At 35.0% G+C, this 23868-nt stretch overlaps 3 protein-coding genes across 3 annotated transcripts; all 3 read right to left on the reverse strand.

Moving 5' to 3' along the window:
- Positions 1 to 1587: 1587 nt before the first annotated feature.
- Positions 1588 to 3107, reverse strand: LOC121268564 (UPF0481 protein At3g47200-like). The gene has a single exon (XM_041172885.1). The coding sequence runs from the start codon at positions 3057 to 3059 to the stop codon at positions 1701 to 1703; it is 1359 nt and encodes a 452-aa protein (XP_041028819.1). The 5' UTR covers positions 3060 to 3107; the 3' UTR covers positions 1588 to 1700.
- Positions 3108 to 6169: 3062 nt separating this feature from the next.
- Positions 6170 to 10191, reverse strand: LOC121268565. Its single transcript, XM_041172886.1, has 3 exons — positions 8847 to 10191; positions 7651 to 7846; positions 6170 to 6974 (listed from the first exon to the last, which is right to left on the reverse strand). The coding sequence occupies exons 1-3, from the start codon at positions 9732 to 9734 to the stop codon at positions 6421 to 6423; spliced, it is 1638 nt and encodes a 545-aa protein (XP_041028820.1). The 5' UTR covers positions 9735 to 10191; the 3' UTR covers positions 6170 to 6420.
- Positions 10192 to 21181: 10990 nt separating this feature from the next.
- Positions 21182 to 23125, reverse strand: LOC121268566. The gene is made up of 4 exons (XM_041172887.1): positions 22743 to 23125; positions 21895 to 22005; positions 21668 to 21748; positions 21182 to 21520 (listed from the first exon to the last, which is right to left on the reverse strand). The coding sequence occupies exons 1-4, from the start codon at positions 22977 to 22979 to the stop codon at positions 21446 to 21448; spliced, it is 504 nt and encodes a 167-aa protein (XP_041028821.1). The 5' UTR covers positions 22980 to 23125; the 3' UTR covers positions 21182 to 21445.
- Positions 23126 to 23868: the final 743 nt, after the last annotated feature.

Genomic DNA, 23868 nt, shown 5'->3' on the forward strand with positions numbered 1-23868 from the left:
GCATCTTAATTTCAGACAATGACACGTAATTTTTCAGCAAGCGACCGATCGAGGATATTAACTTCAAGAAGTTTTCCCAAGCCTCAAATGTTATATTATACAGACAAACAATAAGAAAATACTTTTGTAAAGATTCGATGATCTTTATAAATTGTAAAAGATCTTAAATCTTTTTTTTTCCAACATAATTAATTGCTAGCCGTATCTATAGATTAAAATCCAGGGCTAAAGTAAGGCTAAATTCAATTCTTAGAATTAATTAATTGGGTGTGTGTGCTAGCTACATGTTGCCGACGAATGCAAAGAGTACTGATCATATCTTAATCTAACCACCAAGAACATGAGGCCCATATATTTTTCGCGACTTTGCATGGGCTCCTAAAAACACCAATATTCGTCGAGTGAATTAGATTCTACCAATTTAATTTCTAGATATCATTTGTATTTTTTTATAAGTTGAGAAAAAAAATTAAAAGTTAAATAAAATATTATTATAAAATATTTTTTTAATATTATTTTTATTTTAAGATTTAAAAATATTAAATTTTCTATTTTATTTTACGTAAAAATTTAAAAAAATTATAATAATTAGATGAGATGAGAATGATTATAAAAACAAACGAGACTTATTCACGCGCTTTGGTGGATTCTTTCAGCCATGAGGACAGGCTGAAGCTGAATTTACTTCCTGCATACGTTGAGAGAATTTGGAATAAAGTGGGAAATTATATCAGCTTTGTGCTTTATTAATCACATGACAAGAGCTAGCTAAATTAATTTCGTTCCCATACAATTCAGTAGTACTAGGTACAAATTTACTACGTACACAAACGGCAATACTAGAAACGCTCGAGCAATTTGCATGCATGGATATTATATGCCTTTACCATGCATTAACTGTGCATGAATTACCTTTATAGCTCCATATATATATATACTTAAGTATTTTTGGTGCGCCTCATGAGTTATTGATCTCAATATTGGAAAACACTACTTTGATTTTCATGACCATGCATCATGATCAACTTTAATTTTTATATTGCGCGCAATTACTTTCAGCTAAGTTATTTGGACCGGTAAGCTGAAGTTTTCCTTTATTTCTTCATAGAAGGACGACTAAACTAAATGATCGACTGAGGGTTTGTCTGGTTGGAAATTTTTGAATGTTAGATAGCAATTAAGCATAATTTGCTGGATTTTAGTAAAAATAAAAAAGTTGAACGAAAGAGTATATATATAACTTCCCAAAAGGTTTAAATGAAAAATAATCTGATAATTATGGCTCTACTTTAATTAGTTCGTTGTAGAAGCCCTAATGCGATGATCAGCATTCATACAAGTCCTGTTTCACGAGCCCTAGCTATATATATATTAAACAGGATAGTTGAATGTTTGGTAGCTTGTGCTTTTAATTTCTTTCAAGCATTGAATGTTTGGTACTCATGTTTGTAGTATGCTCGGGCCATTTTTCTCCTTAAATATTTTTATTTGAGGAAATAATAAATCGCATATTGATGATCCCCCCAGATGAGCATTTCATACACATCCAGTTTCACATCACAAGAACTGAAAATCAAGACCAAAAAATACGACAACTTTTTACTTTTAAACATTCATGATTCTCTTAAAACTATATATATAGCAGATGGTGTTTATTATATATGGTGTGTAGGGGAAGCAGAATTCTCAGATGACCCAGCTTATAATGGTCTAGGATGCACATAAGGATAGATAGTGAAAAAAGTCTGTGCAAGCGTGAGCAATAAGAGCACAAAGGCAGCCAACGCCGAGATCCCCGACCATGGTGTGTCAAAATACGTATACTTGAAGCTCGCCCACTGGACATGCCAACTATTTTGATAATACTCATTCACATCATTGAACAGCTTGGAAAGATAGCACCGATCGAAATCAAACGCCACGTCCTTGCCCATGTTGTTGATGAAGTGTGCAACTTCGCCTTCTGTCCCAAAGTAATTCTCAATTATGTTGCGATCACAAAGGTACTCTACATCCTTTGGAGAGTTCACGAGACAGTCCAACAACGTAACGTAAGTGGTAACATATTTGGAGTAGCTGTTGTAGCACTGCTCAAAGGCCACACAATTCACCAAGAAAGAGCTCATGAAGTCATCAATCGTTATGCTAGGCATTTCAATTACACCGCGTCTGAATTTCACCACCAAGAAGCTGCTCTCCGTCTTACTCGGGTTGAGTTGAATCCCAGAACGGCGAAGCTTTGAGACGGAATAGATGATATGGGTTGGTGTGCAGCCTCCGTGTGGTGGAAGTTTTTGATCGGATGGTATAAAACTTGAACGAACCAATTCCAACAAATGCAAGCCCTTGAAACCGTGACACTTCTCTATGACTTGGTCGGGTCTTTGCATTATGTTGTTGAAGAATCGCATGGCAAGCAAAGACAAGGGCGGACCAGACTCCTGGACAGACGTTTTGGAAATTTCAAATAGTTTTTCAAGAACTAAGAATGGGATTTGATTCTCAAGTCGAAGAAAGTCCCTGTAGAAAAATGCTAATATCCAAGTCATGGTGGCCAGAGGATCGTCAGGGCCGAAAAGTACTGGATCGTTAACCTTTCGAAACAGTTCTATTATGAAACAACCATCGAGAACCATCATTTCAAGGAACTCATCGGTGCTGAGATGGATGGCTTCGGAATAACACTCTCTGGCATCCTTTTCAACTGAGTGTATGCTTTTCAAGTAGTCCTCCAAAGTTATACCCATGGGTTTGGTCCTGGAGAGCAAGGAGTGGAGATACCGCCACTTGTGCTCCTCGATCATCTGTAGGTGAGGCTTTCCGCGGTGGTAAGGCCCGATGGAGACGATACGGGGCTGGTACCAGTTGCCGTTGATCTCGATAAAGCTCTGGGGGACTCTGAAGATGCTACAAGTTCTTCTACCAGCAGCAGTGCTTAGCAAGCGTGGGATGGTCTGGGAGATCATCTTTTCCATTTTGTCTAGGCGTTCCTTGTTGACCTCCCAGATCGTGACGACGTGACTGCAACCAGCTTCTCGTTCATCGGAATCCGTTGCCATCTGAAGGCTGAAGTCGAAGCTGGTGAATGGCTTTCTGAAAAAGAAGTGCGAGGAAAACTACCTGTCCCCACTTGGTTTGATATTTGAAGCCCTCCAACTCAGATGACCATTAATGCCTAGTCCCCTTTTTCTAATTTTCTTTCTTGTAATAGCCAGGGCATATAAGAGAAAAATGTACGTACATATCCAGATAAAGGGCATTAAATGTAGTTGAATAATTGCACGTTGGAGTTTGAGTTTGAGTTTGAGTTTGGAGGCTTAAAAATTTATTTTAATAGTTGAAAAGCTTTTTTTTTTTTTAAATATATGTTTGATAAATTTATATAAAAAAAAAAAAAGTGTTTTAAGCACTTAAAAAAAATTGAAAATTCACTTTCTAAAAAAGCATCAAATTGAAGCTCTTGTTGAAAAGTTCTCGAAGATAATGTTACGTTTTTGAAAAACTACTGTAATTTGTTGAAATCCCTGCCCATTGTTGACTGCAGAGACTTGTTGACTGCTTGCTCAACCTCCAACGCCCAGCTCTCAACTGTCCATTAAATACAACAATAAATGCATTCATACGTGAAGCAATGCATCTATAAATTGAGGCTTCTGGCGAGACGCCCAGCTCTCAACTGTCCATTGAATGTAACAATAAATGCATTCATACGTGAAGCAATGCATATATAAATTGAGGCTTCTGGCGAGAGTCTCAAATACACCCAAGAAGAGAAAAGAGAGAGAGCCTTGAGAGCTCTGAAAAAAAAAAAAAAAGAGTTGAGTTGAGTGAAGTGTGATCCTCTTCCTCTGTAATATTTTCTTGTGTACCACTATTGAATAGTGAAGCTCTTTTCTGTGGATGTAGGCAGTTGCCGAACCACGTTAAATTTTTGATGTCACTGAGTGCGTAAAGTGTACTCTTTTATTACCGCTTTTATCCCTTCCGTTGTGTTGATTACCCCAACATAATTAACTTTAAAAGCCCTTTAGGTGCATGTTTATGTAAATAATTTTTTAAAAATAGAGATTTTTACAATTAAAAGCACTACTATAAAAAAATCTATTTCTTACTGCAATCTCAGTCGGGCCAAATCAAATATATTTGTTGACAAAATCCCAGTATGAGATCTCAGTTAAAATCCTCCGTGATCGATCCCCATTACTTATAAGGAATGAATATATATATATATATATATATATATAAATAAATCTTGAATATATATATATATTCATTAATATTCTTCAATTAGAAGAAGGTAGGCACAAATAATCCACCTACCCTCTAATTCAATGGTTAGTTGTGAACTTGTGGAGTTGTAAACAAATTAAAATGAGTCTAACTAAATGCTCCCATGCGATTAGGTGGAACTGTTGATCAGAAAATTGCTAAGAGGGTCACAGATTGATGAAAAGTGAATTGCTTTGATGGTGTCAGCAATTAGTCTTCCCCGTGCTTGATCGATCGCATGCATGATATTGTATGATAAATCATGTCCACTGGCACTGGGGACAACAAGCACCATATTTGGCAGCAATCACTTGGAATATTTATAATTGCAGAGTGTTTGTTTTAGCAATAGAAAGACAAGGAAAGCAATATCGATGGGGCAGACGATCGAAAGGTGAACAACAGCTAACAATAGCCTTCTCTTCATTCCAACTTCCGACAGGTCAAAAGACGTACGTAGATCCAAAAAGAACACCACTCTGAGCACATGGAATCATCCAAAAAGATTTTTATCAGCAAGTTTTGGAACCTTCTGTGAGCTTGCCCATGGACAAGGACAATGGCGAGGACGATATCTAATTTATAGATACGTGACACAATCATATATGGCCGTAGGCCCCGTTAGGATTGAGAATTGATTTATCTCATCTTTACAATTTTATCACATAAAATATAATAAATAATTCAACTTTTTCAAAATATCTCAAAATAATAATAATATTAAAAAATAATATTTTATTCAACTTTTATTTCAACTATCAATCCAAACAGGACCTAAAAGATATCTAATTTCATATTGATCAGTCAATAGAGATTTATTTGACATTGAAGATGCATACCGACTTGGACCATTGCAAAATACCCACTCAGACAATTAATTTCATCATGATCATGATCACCTTATTCACTGTCTTCCAGTAATCTTCCCAAAGAATTTGAAAAAATAATGCTTAAATCCCGAATCTCATCAAGTTCATTCTCGATATAAATTGATTGAAATTTTTTTTGTAGTGACGGGAAATATTACCTTTCTTATTTAAGCCCATTTTGAGCAAATGGGCTGAAATGGCCCAAGAGCTGTCCATATCAAAACGGACCCTCTTTCTGTTCACGTAGCCAGCGGAGAGTTTCACCCAACCCATTTTAAAGGTTTATTCGATGAGCACGAAGAAAAAAATTCCAATTCTTCTATCCAAAATGCAACTTAGATGATTTTTCTTCATAAATGATAGAAGAACTTTCCTCGAGAGTCGTGACGTTGTTGGAGCTGCAGCCCGATGCTGTGCCCCCATTTTAATCACTCTTGGAATAGCTAGATTCAAACAGCATGAGCCATAGAAGAATCATTTATCTGGATATGAAGTCAAGCTAATAGTTTATTACTGGGATTATCTCACATCGATTGTGGAAGTGGCTAGTGATTAGTTTACAAGTGTGAGGAAAAATCTATCTCTTGAACTAATTTTTGAGATTTAAAAAGGTCCAAGACGACCAAACACTAGTGTTAGAATCCAAGTTTATCAACAGTCTTCACCCAATAGTCCATGAGAAAAATAGATTGTTGTTGCTCCGCCCAAGGGCCTGATGTGTAAAAGATTGTTGGAATTGTCCGACATCGATGGTAAAATGAACTGGTGGTCAATTTATAATTAAGAAAAAAAATCTCACTTCTTGAACTAGTTTTTGAGATTGAGAGAGATTCATGGCCTCCAAACACAAACAGGATTAGGAATCAAACACGAGAAAGTAGATAGTATCTTCTACGTCTCTCCCATGATAAGTATAAAATGTTGCAAGTATGTTGCTGGAAAATAGTAAGATCCCTACAACCAGATATATATAGAAACACATGGGCTGTTGGGCACGCAAAGGCATCCAAGATATGAAATAAAATCTGTAATTACATAGCGGGCCAATAAATTGTACCCTTCACGTTTCATTAAGGATAAATACACGATTCCTCACTGCTTACATGATTCATATACATAGTACCTGTTACCACTTCTTCAGGCATTTTACTATTTAGCCTATTCCTACATAGTGCAAGTCACACTATGCTCCAATGGAAATCTAATTTTAACCCAAAAAAAAAAAAAAAATTAAAGAAGGTTGTACCAAAATTCAATTATTTGAATGTAACCTCAGCCCCCGTCATTTTCCCCCAAGAGAAACTAGTTCCTCAAACACTTCCTGAACCAGCAGTTCAAAGATAGCCATCTCAATCTCAAGTGCTGTCTCTCCGACCGGCTCCCGATTTCTCTTCCACCCATCAAGCCCTCTTCTGAGATCTTGCTCTACCATCATGTTAATAGTGTTGGATTCCACCTCTTTCCACGCTTCCAACCTCTTGCAAACCTTATTCACCATCTCTTCTCTATCGTTATCAAAGACACTCTGTTCTCTTCCCTCCTCAGCAATGAGATCTGAAACCAATCTCTTCATGTCCTGTGGGATTTGCAGTGAATTCTGGAAGCGTGATTTGCCAATGACTTCCATAACAAATGCCTCGACATTCTTTTCTCGATCTGATATTTCTAGCACATATTCACATTTATCTTCTTCCGCTAGGTCATCTGCATTATGATCACTGTCATCATCATCATCTTCTTCTTCTTCTTCTAACATTATTTTCTCAAGCTCAATTGGATCTAATCCTGCCAATTTCTCAAATCTTCGAAGCTTGTGCAATAACTTTTGCTTTGCTCCTGTAAATATCAAACAGGTTAACAAAAGGAAACATAATGAACCCCCAGTTCAATGATGGCACTGGGTACATGATGATTGTGGGTGGGAAAAAAACTTTCTACTTCAAATGTGAGAGTTGATTTAGTACTGTACTCTTCATCTTATCCAAACTACTATACTGTTTGCATAACAAGCTTATACTGCTATTCAAATATGTTCCACAAATTATCAATTAATATGTTCCACTGGATCCATGATGAATTCTAATGCATGCTAATTGGTTGACAGTTGCACAGTCCAATCCAATTAATAGAAGAGACTCCTACAATTAACACAGACCCGCTGTCATCAAACGTGGGTCATATCACAACTTTGGCATGGTCCGTTTTTCTCGACAAAATTAGGTCACATTAACAAGAGTACAGGACTTGTTGCCACATACTCAATGACCAAAACATAAGTGCATGCTCAACATACAATCTTTCCACGGATCCCACATAGATACCGTGGCTCATAATCAACACGATCATTCAACTATGACCGTAACATATTACTGTACTAGTCTAGACAATAAAGTTGACATCAAAGCACAAACAACTTGTACAATTCTAAGTTAGTTCATTGATAAAGACCGCACAACCAACGAAGAATGATACAAAAAGCCAATAATTTTTACGCGTATAACTTGTTACATACTCTGTACAATGGCATAGCTGCTGCTGCCGCTGCATTCATCATCAAAACTGTCGTCCCCGTTCTCGTCCACATCCACATCCTCCTCATCTTCATGGCCATCATCGTCCTCGAATGGAGGGTCCAACACAGATACAGGGCTGCACTGTTCCTTATCTTCCTCTTCTTCGAAATTTGAGCCACAACTAGTCTCTTTTTCCTGTTAGAATCCATAACAACCTTAATTAAACCACAAATACTTTCACGATTAAGCCACAACAATCAGTGGTCACTGATGAGTTTAGATTAGACCCGGATCATAATTTAGCTGGTTGTTGACTTTGCCTGCAAGTTTTACGGTACTTTTGGATAATATTTTATCTTATTTCATCTTATTATTATAATTTTTTTAAATTCTCGTACAAAATATAATAAATAATTTAATATTTTCAAATTTCAAAATAATAATAATATTAAAAAAATAATATTTTATTCAACTCATTTAAAATCATCTCATTTCATTATCTAAACAACCCTAAGAAAATAAAACACAAAAACCATGTTCTAGTAAAAGGGACGTCGGAGATTATCAATCAGAACCAAATACAAGAATCTGTCCACTTCCGGAAAATAATTATCCAAAAAAGGGCCCTAAACAGATTGGCATCGGACGCAGGAATGGTCTGGCGCAAATTACATTGAATGGTCAATGTTACAAATTAACAATGGAGTCTAAAATCTGGTTCGGTGGTCGATCCAGAGATACGAAGTAACGTTTTCGGTTAAAACCAAACTAAACTATCACAATTATATTTAAATTATAAAAAGCCCTAACCCCTTAAGTCCTCATTTTTTTTCTTAATTTCTCTCTGTCTCTCTATCTTTGCACCGTATAGCCCTCTCGATCTTGCTATCTTTGCACCGTCGATGACTAGCCGTTCAGACTCGCCGCTCTGTGTCATAATCAATTGACCTATCATGAGAACATTCCGGCCAATTTCGAAGCACATGGACCAGGTTGCCGACAATTCAGATATCGAGTCAGCTAGGTCGGTCCAACGTGCACAATATTTTTTTATGAGGTAAATTTAAATGCTTCCATTCCTTAAAAAAAGTCAGCACTAAAAGAAATTGAGTTGGTTTATTTGGATAGTTATAATTAGTACAAGTCCAACTCCAAAAAAATTGGTAACAAACTAAAAGTCTAAAATAAGACAAACCTCAGTTTTGTGGTGAGTAGGGGACGCCGTCGGCGACGTGAACTCCGGCGTCCGGCGACCAGAAGACGGGCTCCTATGTAGCACGAAACGGAAAGGGCTTTCGCAAAAGTGCTTTTCACAGAAATAGAAATCCGTATCTTCTCTCCGTCTGGATAACAATTCGAGTACTTCAGAGTCTACGGATTGGCTACTGCTAGAGAAATCCATATCCAGAGACCTGTCCTCATTGCTTTCGGACCAAAAAGCACTACTAGGCCTACTATTACATGAACAAGAATGGTTTGTCTCACAAGCATTTATCTTAGACGCACTTTCGCCACCCTCGGCCACCATTTTTTTCAGGCGTTCATCGCAAGTTCTTCTGCGCCCAACCGAAGAATCCCACATCAGAATGTCCTTCACTGATACGTTTGCCTCATCGCCTTCGATCTCGCGCTTTCGACTCCGATGAGTTAATCTCTTTAATATTGACCCAAACAAACCAAAGGCCGGGTTTTTGTTTTGGGTTTTGGGTTTTGAAGCTGATGATTGTTTCTGAATTCTGAGAGCAGCTTCTAGAAGAAGAGCCGCGGTTCTTGCAGGAATGTGAAGGAGAATGGCATTTGGGCTTCCGCAGGGGCTTTTTGTGGGAGATGAAAAATCGAACATTGGGGATTTCCTGTCATTCCTGCGGTCCGGGGAGTCGTGGAAGGACAAAAAGCAAACGTTTTTGCGAAAGTTTCCTGGAAAGCTTGTGGTTTCGGAGATGGGTTTTCGTTTCTTGACTTGTAACTGGGTCTTGGGCGAGGGACTTCTGAGCTGGCAGCGTCTGTCGGTAATGTAGTTCTTGAGAAGGAATGGTTCTTGGTCTTCTTTCAGTAGCTCGTGTAAGTGCTTTTGAGCCATCATTCAGAATCTCTAACAGCAATGGTTTTACAAGAGAAGAAACTATATTATAAAGCTGATCTCAGGAGAGAGCTTGAAACTTTCGAGTGGGTATATATGAATTTCAGCACCGTGAAAGATTGAAGAGGCTTCAATTGAAGTGGAAGTTCCAAAGGAAGGGCGAAGGTGGACTTGGGCACAAATATACTGCAAAGAGGAGAGGGAGAGAGAGAGGGGGGGTAAAGAATGAGGAGACTTCCAGGTTCAAATCTGAGACGAATATAATATCGAGGTTAACGTTGATAAACAAATTATTATTGTTAAATTTGGCAGCAAATGGTGAGTGAGTTTAATAGTATAGTATAGGAGTGAGTGATGATAACTTGATCAGGGAGTGGTGTCTACACAGAACGAGGTGGAGTACATCAACTGCATCATAGATGTCCCCATGTATATTGTACGATAGATATTATCATAGATGTCCCTATGTTTGTTTTATTTATATTTATTGAAATCTAAGTATTACTGTTCTGATTAAGGTGTTGTTACTGCGAAACAGAGGAGGGCCTGTCTCACTGACTCGCAAGATGCCTGGCTGCACCAGATAGCTCACTTCTTTCCCGAGATCTTAACGCCACGTCAAGTGTCTTCTTTTCTTTTCTTTTTTTTTCGTTTTGCTAACTGACCTTGACACCAAATCCAAATCATGGTTTTCTATATTCCAAGTTTTTAAATGGATTGCAGCAGTTGAGTTCTTTTCCCCTTTTCTCAGCGCATCACACAAGTAAATAGGTTGGATGCCTGTATTGGTTTTTCTAGTTAGTTTTGAATATTTGTAACTCTCAAGTGTGAAGAGAAGATGTAATCACGATTTTGCTCCGTTATATCTGAGTTATTAATAAAATTGAAATATCGTAATCTTCTTAAAAAAATAAATTCAAGTAAATAGAAAAAAATAGCAAGATTATGATGTAAAGTTAAAACCAATACTTGGGTGGAGAATATGCTCAACCCGAAGAGTAACAATATTGATGTTGATCGATAGCCTTTACAATGGAAGTATGCAGAGCCGGACTTGCACTGAAAACTGGTTTTTTTTTTTTTTTTTTTTTTTTTTTTTTTTTTTTTTTTTTTTTTTTTTTTTTTTTTTTATCTCATAAGCATAATTCTGAATAACAATTAACCCATCGAGACAACTGAGTGGCCAATAATTATAATTGGATTGAACACCAGGCATCTTTGGCGCAACTCTCTGGTGATTCTGAAAGAGTTTAATTTTCTCACTTTTGACGTCTGAATGTCTTATTCAGGTGCTTGCAAGTTGCAACATAAACATGGGGAAAAAAGGAAAAAGCAAGTAGCTTACTTTGTAAAATAGAAAATGCGTAGTAGTACCACCACATGGTCACAGTTTGTGTTCTGGACAAGCAGTTGCACGGCCATTGAAGTGGGGAGTGTGCTATTAACTATTTCATCCAAGGCAAAGTTGCCCAGTTTTCCATTGCTGAGCCTGAGCTGAACACTTTATCCTTACCCCAGAAAAAAGAGGAGAACACTTTACAGCTGTGACACTTTTAAAGTTCACAAAGAAAAGCACTGCAAGTAGAGCATAAAAATTGCTCTGTGACAATGGTTCTTTACTCTTCTTTCCTAACCTACTCGCCCTAAAAGCTATACAACCTTTAATAAAATACACATAAATCAGTCTCCCTCGTGAGTTCTATTTTAAGTTTTTAACCAACTAGTTATCCAACTCCCATGAATAAAACTCCGAGGCATTCAGTCTAATTATGATCTAATTGCCGATTTAATTCTTTAGGTTGGGATAATCCTTGACTTAAAATAGTGATCGAAACGAAAAAAGCTTTGAGCTTTTCCTAGCGACTGCATAGGAAAGCTTAACCAGATCAGTGTCGAGAGAGTCATGATCCATTTTTGGAAGAAAAGATGCAAAGACATTGGAAGACGTGGGTAGTCTGGAATGGAAGTGCAGTGGTAGAGCCAAAAACTGAGGAAAGGAAACGACAAACACATGAGTTCCCGCGCCTGCAGCCCGTCTGACTACTTACCCACACACTTCTGCACTCCGACGAACCGCATCTTCACCCTATCATCAACCATTTCTCTCGCTTTAAGAATCCAATCTTTTTTATTTTAAAAAAAAAAAGAAAAAATTGTTTTTTAATCCTACATCTCATTTCATAGGTCTTTACCTGTTTCATTTAAACATTTTATTTTATTCTATTTATTTCTTGTTTATTTTTTACTTTTTTTTTTTTTTAATTGGATCTCCGTTCTTTCTTGACCAAAACTAAATAGTGAATATAATCTAACTAAATATTGAAAAGAATCCAAATTGGCTTAAATGAAACTTCAAAAATATTAAGAAATATATCAAAACTCACTTTTATTTGAAATTTTGTATTTTACTATTTGTTGCGTACACAGGCCATTTCGAAAAGAGGTATGCGTGACCCACTTGACTTAACAGTTTCATGGCTACTTTTTGTGAGCACAGATCGAGAGAGATCGATGTTACTTTCCAGAATTTAACTTGCGCTTAGATGTGAAATTGAGTTAAATTAATTTGAGATGATAAAATATTATTATAATATTATTTTTTAATATTATTATTATTTTAAAATTTAAAAAAATTAAATTATTTTTTATATTTTATATTAAAATTTTAAAAAATTATAATGATAAGTTGAGATGGGTTTATGTACCAAACGAAGCTATTGGTTGGAGTTTGATAACAGCAACCCAGGTCATGCTTCTGTATGTTTGGGTTTGGGGTAAGTTAGACGTAGTTGTGAAGTGTATAAGTATTGTATAGTTATTTTAAAAAAAATGGGATATATTATTAAAAAAATTATTATTTTTTTATACAGGTTCCGTATTTATTCACTTCTTTCAAACTGATTGTATGATATTTACGTACTCACGACTGTAACTATCATTTCTCTTCAACTTTTTATATATATAAATTTTTTATCAGTCACTATTTACTATTTCACATCCCACACTCTATAAAAAGCATCCTACATCTTATAAAAAAATATGAAATGTGTGAGGTGTAAATAAATAGTAACTGATGTATAGCATGATATATATATATATATATTTATATATCAAAAAATTGAAATAGCAGGCACTTCGAATATGTTCAAAAGCAAAAGCACAACTCTTAACATAAATCGAAACAGAATAATCTATATATTGCGAGTTCTCTCTTTTAGTTCTTTGCTATCAGTGCATCGTACATGATGATTAATGTAATTAATTAGCTCCATTTAAAAGAACGCATTTGGACTTATAAGACGTTATATGAATCACAATTTAGAAGTGCGTGAAATTTGATCACCTTAAAATTATATTTCATATTATTCTATATATAAAATATATTTTCTCATGAAAGACCATCATCCTCTTCTTCTTTTTTCTCGTTAAAAAAAAAATATATATATATATATATATTCAGTAGCATCTCCATGCATATGTGGTTTCATCCTGAAAACTATGATTTCTTAATTTTGTTTAATACTATAACCAGAAAACTTTCGGTTCTCCCCTTCCGGCGACATCAACTTGAAGTTATAAGAGCTATAACACAAAATTAACGTTCAAACTCAAGTTTACCGGGCTAGCTAACTCAAGTCTCAACTACACAACAAATTAAGCACAGTACGTACCTACCATTAATGCATATTATAAAAATAATGTATAATTTGTATATTGTTCAGAGTTTATGTTACTGTTCTGCAACTCTTCACGTATAACGTCGTCCTTTGCCTTTCTGTACGCAGCTTATTTAAGTTTTACAGTTCCACATGATGTCAGGTACTACGTGTAGGCCAAAGTTTAATATTAATGCAGTAGTACGCATGTTGCATAATTACAACAACTATAACTTGGTACAATCTCCCTAATATTGGTTAATTAGCGTTTGCATGTTGATCTCTACCTATGCATGTACTGTTACCTTTTTGTCCTTTTTTATGTTTTATTTATTTTAATAAAAGTTACGCTCGATCGAGAATCATCGGCCAGCTGGTGGACTTCTTTTGTTGTCATAATATTATTTGATGATCGAAATTAATCAATCCTTCCACTGGCCAGTACTACTAGCACGCCTAAGTGCATGGAGTATTTATTACTTTTACACTTTATATAATTATATATATATATATATATATATATATATATATACATGCCAATCATCATTCATAAAAATAAAAGAAAAAGAATAAAGTCACCCAAACTAGAACGCTGGAAAGTTGGGAATAATTAAAGTCTAATAAAATTTTTAAGGTAGAGCCAAATTCCTGTGCCGAAAGCTCTAACCACAGACATTACGTACTACTTTAATTAAGCTTTTTGCCATTCACTGCTTTGCTTTAGAGTAAAACCTTATCCAATTCCTAAAGTCAATTAGTGGGATTAAGCTGTATAAACATATTAAGTGCCACTAATGATTTCCAGCGTCCTAGCTCCCTGATCATCTTAATTAATATTGCTCCCGAAATATTCATTTTGTTTTACTTTAATATTGTATATAAGTAATTAATTTTAAGTCGTTTTGAGCTTTCTATATATTATATGTTCAGTGGGTTGAGCTATATATCAAAGTAAAATCCTAAACAGCATATAATATATATATATAATATATATATATATAGTCAAGTTTACAGTACTATATAGTGATAAAAAAAAAAAAACAAAAAACAATGAAGAGCATATAAGTAATGATCAATGATGTTGGAATGGGTAATGATTGATATGAAGGAATATGTAATTTTGGCAAAAGATATTCAATGAAGAATAATAAGTGACTTGTACCTAATTAATTAATTCGGTAATTATTATATATTGAGTAGAGTTGGTGGAAGCTGCATGCTTTTTCCTTTCAAGTCGATCTTTAAAATCAGTGATAGCTGCCTAATCCCAAGTTGCAGGGTTAATTATTTGTCAATTACTTTCCTTGATTTCCAAAAGGAACCCAATATATTGCTAACATGTTAACTTTTTCAATACCGATAGTACTGATCACAGAGAGAGAGAGAGAGAGAGAGAGCGAGATATATATATATATATATACATACACACATGATGATGAATTTCATGGTTCTTAAGTAGTTTCAAGTTATGCTGCATTAGTAATTTCCTGTATGATATTGGGGACCAATTAAAAAAAAAAAAAAAGATTGTTCTTGTACCATGCACCATGTGCAAGAAAGCACGGCTCTCATGTAACCAACCGACACTTGATATTACTAATTTGATGATGATCAGATCATCATGGTCAAGGCTTTATACATAAAAAAAGACTGCAAAAATTAAAAATAAAATTAAAATCGAGAATAATTATGGTAATATAACATTAATTTGCAAATCCACAAGAAGGCCGAAAGTCCCAAACTTTTCTCAAACGTACGACAAAAAGAGACGAGGCAAACAATTTCCTTCCTATAATTGCAGTACAGATTAATTAAAATACAGCCAATCTATGGCGGGTTTGGATGAACCGCATCCATCCACGTGTCAGATCCTGTCTCATATTTGTCCCCTCGCTGTACGTTGTGGACCTTTTTTAAATACAAACAAAACTTTCGATTTAAACATGTTTTATTTATTTCCATAATCTTTTAGCTCTATCTATCAACATTTTATTCTAATTATCATCAGTAAAAATAAATCCATTTACGTAAAATTAAATAATAAGAAATTTCACTAATTAGACAAAAAAAAAAAAGAGCAAAATTGACTTTGCGTCTACTCTCTCTTCACCAATAATAACTACTTTCAGATTTTTTTTTTTTTAAGAAAAAGAACGGAACCTCAATTTTATTGATAGTCCTCACTTGTGGCGAAGGAAAACCTTAGTTACAACTCAGCACCTGATGGTTACATAAAATCCAAAACCTAAGCATCAAAAACCAGTCTAAAAAAAAACACTAACTTAAAATAACAATACTAACTTAAAACCAGCAAGATACCATGAACATGGAAACCTGTAAGGGAGAAACAAAACCAAAACAAATAAGCAAGAACAAAAAAAATCCAAAAACAAAGCGATTTACCTGGTACAAACCTTACCGAACCCACAGATGTGGTAAGCTCAATTTGTCCACGCGAAGAAGACTTCTTAATTGACTAGGCCAAGTATGAATGTCAGACCATTCCAAGTTCAATCCCTCAGCCTCATACTTTGCTAGAAAGTCGGCCACAATATTTCTTTCACGAAATATATGATTCACAGTATAAACCAACCTATTCAGGTAAACTTGAAGATCATCCTAGTAGTCTTCTAAGTACCAGGTATGACAGTCACCCTTAGTAATCCAATTTACCAGCAATTGGGAATATGTTTCAATTTCAACACGGAGAAACCCAAGAGTATAACATCTACGAATTCCTTCCAAAAGGTTACTGAGTTCGACAAAATTATTAGTACCTTGACCTAGAGATACCAAATAAGCCAAGAGGAGATTGCCATTAGCATCCCGAATAACACACCTGGCGCCAAAAAGACCTGGGTTCCCAAGACTACTGCCGTCAGTGTTGAGCTTAACCCAACAATGTTGGGGCGTAATAACTACTTTCAGTTGTAAAGTCCAAATTAAATAACTATTTAGACAGTAATATATGAAATAATATAGTATTTTTACCGGACAATTAGGAGAGATCGTGATTTATTTACTCATCCCATTCGGCGGAGAATTTTGTTCCTTTTTTAATTACCTGCATATATAGGAACGTTTTTTTAATTTATTGATGTCAAAAAAGGTGGAAGTAGTGTGAAAGGAAAGGCCACCCCACCTCAACTTCTTCACAATGAATTAAAAAGATGAGAGGTTTTGTTGTTTGTTTCCGCATAATCATATCACAGTACTACTCTTGATCTCAACGTGCAGTCGACCCCCCTATTGTACTAATTAGATGCCCACAAAAGTACAAAGTCTCCAATTGGCAGTCTAATTTTTCTATTCAGATGAGTCACTCTAACAGGAGACATGCAAATCCTCCACGGTAGCTAGGAAAAATGACACCACTCTCTCTCTCTCTCTCTCTCTCTCGGAGTATTCACTTCATCTGGTCAAGATCGAGATGAGGTACAGCTTCAGAAGAATGGACAGAAGTGTTAAAAGATATATATAATATAAATCAATGAAGGTTAAGATACGGAAATGGATCGATGCATAGATTTTGCTTGGAACATAAAAATAAGAACATAATTAATTAAGATCATACATATTCCAAATGTTTTTTGTCCAGATACTTTTTATTATTTAATATATATATTCCAGTTATGGGGACATAAATGAGTCTTGTCGCTTCATATATATTTGAAGAGATCAAGTCCGGAATGTTCCTCCATACTGCATAAAACGAAGATGCATGAAGATCATGAACACTGAACAGTTATCAGCAGCACGCACACCGTCGATCAGCACCTTCCCGACAAAAACGATTTGTTTTATAAGCTTCTTATCCAACATGCATGCATATTGGTGTTGTAGACAAAAATATGATATTTAAATTAATTAATTAGTTCTCTAGTACTATTATATTCATCATTTTCTTTTCTTTTTTGTACAGGAAATATCGTGGAGGCTTCTTACAAATTGTTAATATAATTTAATCAAAGACTATATATACTTAGAACTAGACAAAAAACATTAATTGATCGGCCTACCTCTCTCTCTCTGTCCCAGGCCGTTTCAACGGGCCTGAGATATTTAAACAGTGTGGAGTACTGCAGACGTAAATGCCGATGAGAAATTTTGCAAAGCATGGTTTTTAGGCCTTAAGAACGGTGTCTATGGGAAACTGTAGAATGAGAGATACGAAGAGCTAAAGTAGGAGAAATGAAAGAGCGAGAAAATTTCTTTTTTCTAAAAAGAAAATCCAAGACCTTAAACGTAAAAAACGGGAGAAATGAAGAGAAAATAATATTATTAAATGAGTAATGCTACTATCATTTTAATTCTCATCATTCTATGATGTGACATTAAATGATTAGAAAATATTTATTATATTTTATTTTTAAATCTGTAATCTAATACCACATTATAAGATGATGAAAAAATAGATAATTAATAATTTTTTTTTCTTATTAAATATGTCCTGACGTGATATAAACTTATTCCTCATAGAATAAATAATCATAATTCACAACAGGACATCCATCACCAGTACAAAAAATTTAAAGCAGGGCCTTAGAGCTTATAGATCTCACAATTATTCGCTAATCCCTCCGTCTCTAGAGCCCAGACTAGTTGGGCCCATGAAAGGCTTTGAAAGCGCTTCAGCAACAGCGACTAGACAATGGTGGGCTCAATTTCGGAAACTGGAAAATTAAAATTTGTAGTTTTTGCTCTCTCTCTCTTCTATATAAAAAAGAGAGCTTGTTTGGTACGAAAGCATGCATATTGGAGTAGTTATTTTAACAAAGGAGCTGATCTGATCGGATTGAGACTTTGTCAAACTTACAGATTTCATGGTCCAGAATGTTTTAAAAAGTAACATAAAAATGGAACTGGAAATGGGAAAATAACTGTGAGATGAGGTACAATTCTGACATTGATGGATATCACAACTTGGGGAGGTTACATCATAACTATCTCGTGTTTTGACCCTTTTCCATTTTAACATATGATTTCTCAACTTCTTGATATTAAAGGTAGAAATTAATTTGTCCCAGTATATATGATAGTACCACCACTGGAATTTTATGATCAAGGGAACCATTTCTTTGATGATCGGTTGTTGTTCAGGGAGTGGTCCATGCAGTATGGTATTATCATCTGCATTTTAAGTGCAGAAAATACAGGAATGTAGATATATATAGAGTTGTGCTATATACAGTTATTTTTACATACTCCTTACGTACTTCACTGATATGATTGGTTAAAAAAATTATTTTATATTAAAAAAAAGTGATATAGTCAATCACATTAATAGAGTGCATAAAAAATATAAAAAAGTGATTACACATAAAATTTTTGATGTTATAATATGAAAAAGTGACAAGCTTACAATCTTTTAAGAAAAAGGATAATCTTTGACAAGTGCCTGTACACTCGCCAGGATTAGTCGAAATTTTGTTCTCGAAGATCCAATGCCAATCAAAAAGATTAAAAAAAAAAAAAAAATAATGATAATCTGGTTATGATGATTAGAAAGTCTGCATAAAACAGTGACATTTGTGATGGATCATGCAAAAATGGCTTGGTGTGATGGATCGTTCGGCAACATAATAACAATTACAATTTACAACGGTCCGGGTTGTGCTTCACACACACGTATACACATTTGATTTGGAGTTACAGTGGGAGAAGCGGCATGCCATCAATATCATTATGGAAACAACAATGCAGAAATTTTGGCTCTCTCTCATCCTTATCTAACAGTCAACAATGCTTTTTCCCAATATAGACAGGACTCAAGAGAAGGATGCTTTTCAATAAGCTGGTAGTTGTAGAGGTTAAGTTGCGTTTGAATGTTGAATTGAATTGAGTTAAGTTAAGTTAAGTTAAGTTGAGATGATAAAATATTATTAAAATATTATTTTTAAATATTATTATTATTTTAAAATTTAAAAAAATTAAATTATTTATTATATTTTGTATTAAAATTTGAAAAGGTTATAATGATGAATTGAAATAGATTGATGAACCAAACGTACCTAAGACAGTTGGCCAGGCTATCCGGTGGATATATAGCAATAAGTTAATAACACCCCAGATCTATACCGGGGTGGTGATTGAGTTTGATAAATGAGATTGCACCCATTATGTTAGAGGGAGAAGATCTTCACATTTATTTTTTCTTTTTGAAAAAAATCACATTATATCTTAAAAGACTAGACGAACTTGCTTGGGCTCCAAAGCCGGCCTTACTCAACAAAGCACCCAAAAAGATAAATTTGCAGTTTGAGAAAGTGAAGTGCAGTGCAACTCTACCTGTAATTACATGGTTGCATGTTCATGGAGCCATTGTAAAACGTGGCGCAGTTTAGGTTTGTCTTAAACAAATTTGAAAAAAAAAAAAACCAAAATTTCAAATTTGTAGGTAATATCAGAAACTAAATTAATAAATGATTTCACTTATGACAACTTTGGTCTATTTTAATATTTTAGGGACCCAACTAGGCCTGTTCATCTAGGCCAAGTTTTTTTCCGACGTCTCGGATACGGGTTTCAGCCCTGAACAAACTCGGGCCGATACCCATATAGAAAAATTCGGGTACAACCGAACCAAGTACTGGGTTTAAAATCCGGTATCCTCTTCTTCTTTTTTCCTTTTTTTTTATTGGTTTGAATGTTTTGATGTTTCTTTTTATTTTTTATTTTTTTCATTTCTAGCAACTAAATGGGGAAACTCAAAACCAATATTCCCGTCAACAATAACCTCCGTTTTTTTATAATGCATTATTCCCGTAGGAACAGATGACATTTTAGAAAAAGTGAAGCATCCAAGGACAACAACTTATAAAAATTAGACACATGAAAACCAGCCTAGCGGCTCAATGCTCGATGAGTTGAGCTTTTTTCAGGCATCAAATAGCAATATAGATCTAGTACTGCTTGTTAATCTAAAGCTCAATTGGATCTAGTACTCCTGGTTAATCAAATAGCAATATAGATGCTTTGAATATTTGGGAGGGAAGAAATACAATTCTTCAACAGGGGTAACCAAGCCCGATTGGAGATGACGATGCTTATTCAAATGCTATGCTGAACGCGATTGAATCGCTCAGTTTTTTATGAGTCTTGCAATCACTTGTTCAAAACTTCAATTTCTCCAGTGAATCTATTTCCCTTAAGTACTGACCATTCTCTGTAATTGAACAGATTCAAGAGTAAGGGAACTCCCGTCTTTTAATCCCAATCGCATTACAAGTCGAAACGAGAAATTATAGCCTATCACTTAGTAGATCCTACTAACCACGAATCATGATGATTTATGGTATAGTTAGTCACCAAGTTGAGTCCTCTCATTTGTTGATAGCCTCAACCGTCACTGCTAGCTGCTCACATTAACACAACTTCTCTAGTAATGGGGAGTCACTGAAAAACATGAAACCTCCATTACTTTTCTAACGTTGGAGAATCCAAACGCCACACGAGCTTTTTACAAACTATTCTAAGAATAAAGTGATAGCCTCGATATGCACCCTTCTTGAGAGTGCCTTGGAAGTAAGCTCGGAGAGAAAATGATTGTCATATACTCATGAGATTGCTCTACTTCACCGTAGATATTATATTGGAGACTCTGAACTCTTACTTAAGACTCTTCATGGGAAATACCTCCTTATCAACATTAACATCTACACTTTTTGGAGCAGTTGCTGCCTCATAAATTCCAACTAGTTAACAAACTAATAAATTTTGTGGCCCTTTAGAACCATTCCCGGGGGAGGTTGCAACAAATCAAATTAAAGTGGACTTCAATAAAGAACAACAGAGTTGAACATAAAGAAAAATGAGAAGAAAATGCTAGATCCAAATACATTTAGTTACAAAGCTGTTTGTAGGGCATTTCCCTTAAAAGGTGTTTGTGGGGTATTTCCCTTCTAAAATCAGCCAAGTGTTTAAGAAATGCTAATGAAACAAACAAAAACACCATAGAATACACCAAACCGAAAACACCCACTTGTAAATATGAAAACAGCACTTGAATACATCACACAAACCTACACAAACCTAATCAGTTATTAGCAGCAGGCTATTTCACTGTAATGAATCAATGTTCTTGCTCAGCTCCTCCAGCTTCTTCATCCTCAGCCTCTCACTTTCACTCACCAGCTGCTCAAATTAAATCATTGCCAAAATGGTAAATTTATTAGATGGCAGAACGAAGTAACATAATGACCCATATGCTGTCATTTTAAGTACGAAATCTTTCAAACACAAAAACAAAAGTCATTTTAACTAGAAAGTTATTTTACCGACCTCCATTAACCTGGTTATGAGTTGTACTTTTTCCCTGTTCTTTTCATTGTAAGCCTCAAGAGCATCTTTGTATTCTTTCTCCTGTACCAAATTACAAACCCAAATTGAAAATTCAGAGACTCTGATTCGACTTGACATGCAAATCAAGTAAGGAATTTGTGCTGCTATATACTATGACTAGTGAAACTTAATAGCGATCAAATTTGCTATATTCAGTGAAGTCTTACCTTCTTCTGGCAAGAATGCCCTAATGGCTTTAGTTCTTTGTTCACGGCATCAATCTTCTTACGGACTGATGCAACTTCTTTCCTCGTTGGATCGCCTAGCGCTTCAAGTTCCTGGTAGTTCCATAAATTTTGGTTATCATCAGGGAAAGAAAGAAAGAAAGAAAGAAAGAAAGAAAGTCCTACATTTTTCACAACAATAATTGTACATGGCCGACTTCAATATCCAATGCATACCACTTAAAGTCTATCTAGTATATATCAATACCGACGTCAATATCACCACAAACAACCTACAAATGGTGCCGAATATTAGGCTTTTGGCTGGCTTAAATGATTCGAGTGGCCAACTCCAAATTACATTCAGCGAGGCATCTTTGAACTATCAAGTTACTGAGGAAAAAATGTTTAATGTATATTTCTTTCCCATGAAAAGGTTGACGAAAAACGCAGCTTTCTAATGTTTTTTGGTCACTTATGAAAATTCCCTGCTGCAAGCTGGATCTTTTATGCATTTTGTTCCAGAACCTTACTTTTGGTTACCGTTTGAGCCTAAGTAAGTCTTTCTTTCATGTAAAGTTTCATGGAAATCAATATCAAGAAAATAAAATTCCTTGGTAGAATCTAAATTTTCTAGAAAAATAAATTCACATCTGAATTTAGCAGGGAAGATAGAAGAAAAAAAAAGTGCTTCCAATTTCTCAAAAGTTAATAGAATAATTAAAAAGAGGGGTGAATTTCCCGGTAGTCGTTAAAATTCACATAAGCGTTTCATTAAGATCATAAATCTAGGCAACTTCGAGACCCTTGATCCTCTTATTTCAACAAAAGCGGGAAAAATCCTGGCATACCTCACGAATCGTGGCCAAACGCTTGGTTTCTTCTTCAACGCGGCCTAAATGCGCTTGAACCTTCTCTCTGACCTCCATCTTCTTCTTCTCAATCTCTTCCTCCTTGGCCCGGAAAGTAGAGAGAGCCGATCTTGACATCTCCTCGTCTTCTCTGGAGAAGTTGCTGCTGAAACTCATGCTTCCTGAGTTGTGCAGCACTAACTGTTGCGAGTGTGGAGGATGCTCGCCTGTCTGCATGGTCACCCAGCTGCACAGAAACCCTTCTTCTTCTTCCTTGAATCCCCCCTCTTTATCTTTCTTTCTTTCTTTGCTTTTCTTTTTCTCTCTCTCTCTCTCTCTCTCGCCTTTGCCTTTGCCTTTGCCTTTGACGGGGTTCTCTGTTTCCCCCGTTGCAAGTACTTATTATAAACAAGTCCGGCCTTGAAAAAACAAAAACAATTGAGAAATGGAAAATGAGTTTCCAGATAGCTTTTCTTTATGAGCCGAAAACAATAAAAGAGAAAAAGTATTAAACGAAATGACGAATTAATAATTAATCTTTTTTTTTTTTTATAACAATTAATAATTAATCTTTGGATTGATGTTTTCTTGAGAAATAGTCGTCGGTTTATTAGATTGCGTTTGGATAAGAAATTGACTCAAATATTCTGTAAATTGTAATGAATAATAATTAAAAATAGATAAAAATAATACTTAAATAATAAATAATAATGAAGAGAATATTTTATTATCCAAACTTGTCCTAAATATTACACAAATTGATCCTCCATCTTTAAATATTGTACAGAATTTGTTGATGTGGCAAAGTGTGCAAGGATAGATTCAAAAATTAAAAATATAAAAGTAATTAAAAGATTTTAAAAATTAAAAAAATTAAAAAAAATTGAAAAATAGTAAGTACATCAAAATAAAATAACCAAAAATACAAAAAAAAAAAAATACTAGGACAAAAAATTTACTAAAAGAAAAAGCTTCCAAATAAATACTAAAATTATATTAAAGTTTTTACAGATTTACGTGCTTTAAAACTCTAAATAAATTTTAAAATATAAGTTTACTTATATGATTCGCTCTCTGATAAGTATAATTATTCTCATCAGTAACTATTTATTATTTTACAATCTTT

Source organism: Juglans microcarpa x Juglans regia, chromosome 5S, assembly GCF_004785595.1.
Source record: "Juglans microcarpa x Juglans regia isolate MS1-56 chromosome 5S, Jm3101_v1.0, whole genome shotgun sequence".
In the NCBI taxonomy this organism is placed as follows: domain Eukaryota; kingdom Viridiplantae; phylum Streptophyta; class Magnoliopsida; order Fagales; family Juglandaceae; genus Juglans; species Juglans microcarpa x Juglans regia.

Bases quoted from the DNA above. Each gene is read 5' to 3' on its own strand.
- LOC121268564 (XM_041172885.1), bottom strand. From the start codon at position 3,059: ATGGCAACGGATTCCGATGAACGAGAAGCTGGTTGCAGTCACGTCGTC.
- LOC121268566 (XM_041172887.1), bottom strand. From the start codon at position 22,979: ATGCAGACAGGCGAGCATCCTCCACACTCGCAACAGTTAGTGCTGCAC. The intron at 22,006-22,742 runs GTATGCCAGGAT...TGGAACTACCAG, and splicing joins GTTTGGCCACGATTCGTGAG to GAACTTGAAGCGCTAGGCGA. The intron at 21,521-21,667 runs GTCGGTAAAATA...TAATTTGAGCAG, and splicing joins TCATAACCAGGTTAATGGAG to CTGGTGAGTGAAAGTGAGAG.
- LOC121268565 (XM_041172886.1), bottom strand. From the start codon at position 9,734: ATGATGGCTCAAAAGCACTTACACGAGCTACTGAAAGAAGACCAAGAA. The intron at 7,847-8,846 runs GTTTGTCTTATT...GGATTCTAACAG, and splicing joins CTACTCACCACAAAACTGAG to GAAAAAGAGACTAGTTGTGG. The intron at 6,975-7,650 runs GTATGTAACAAG...TGATATTTACAG, and splicing joins CAGCTATGCCATTGTACAGA to GAGCAAAGCAAAAGTTATTG.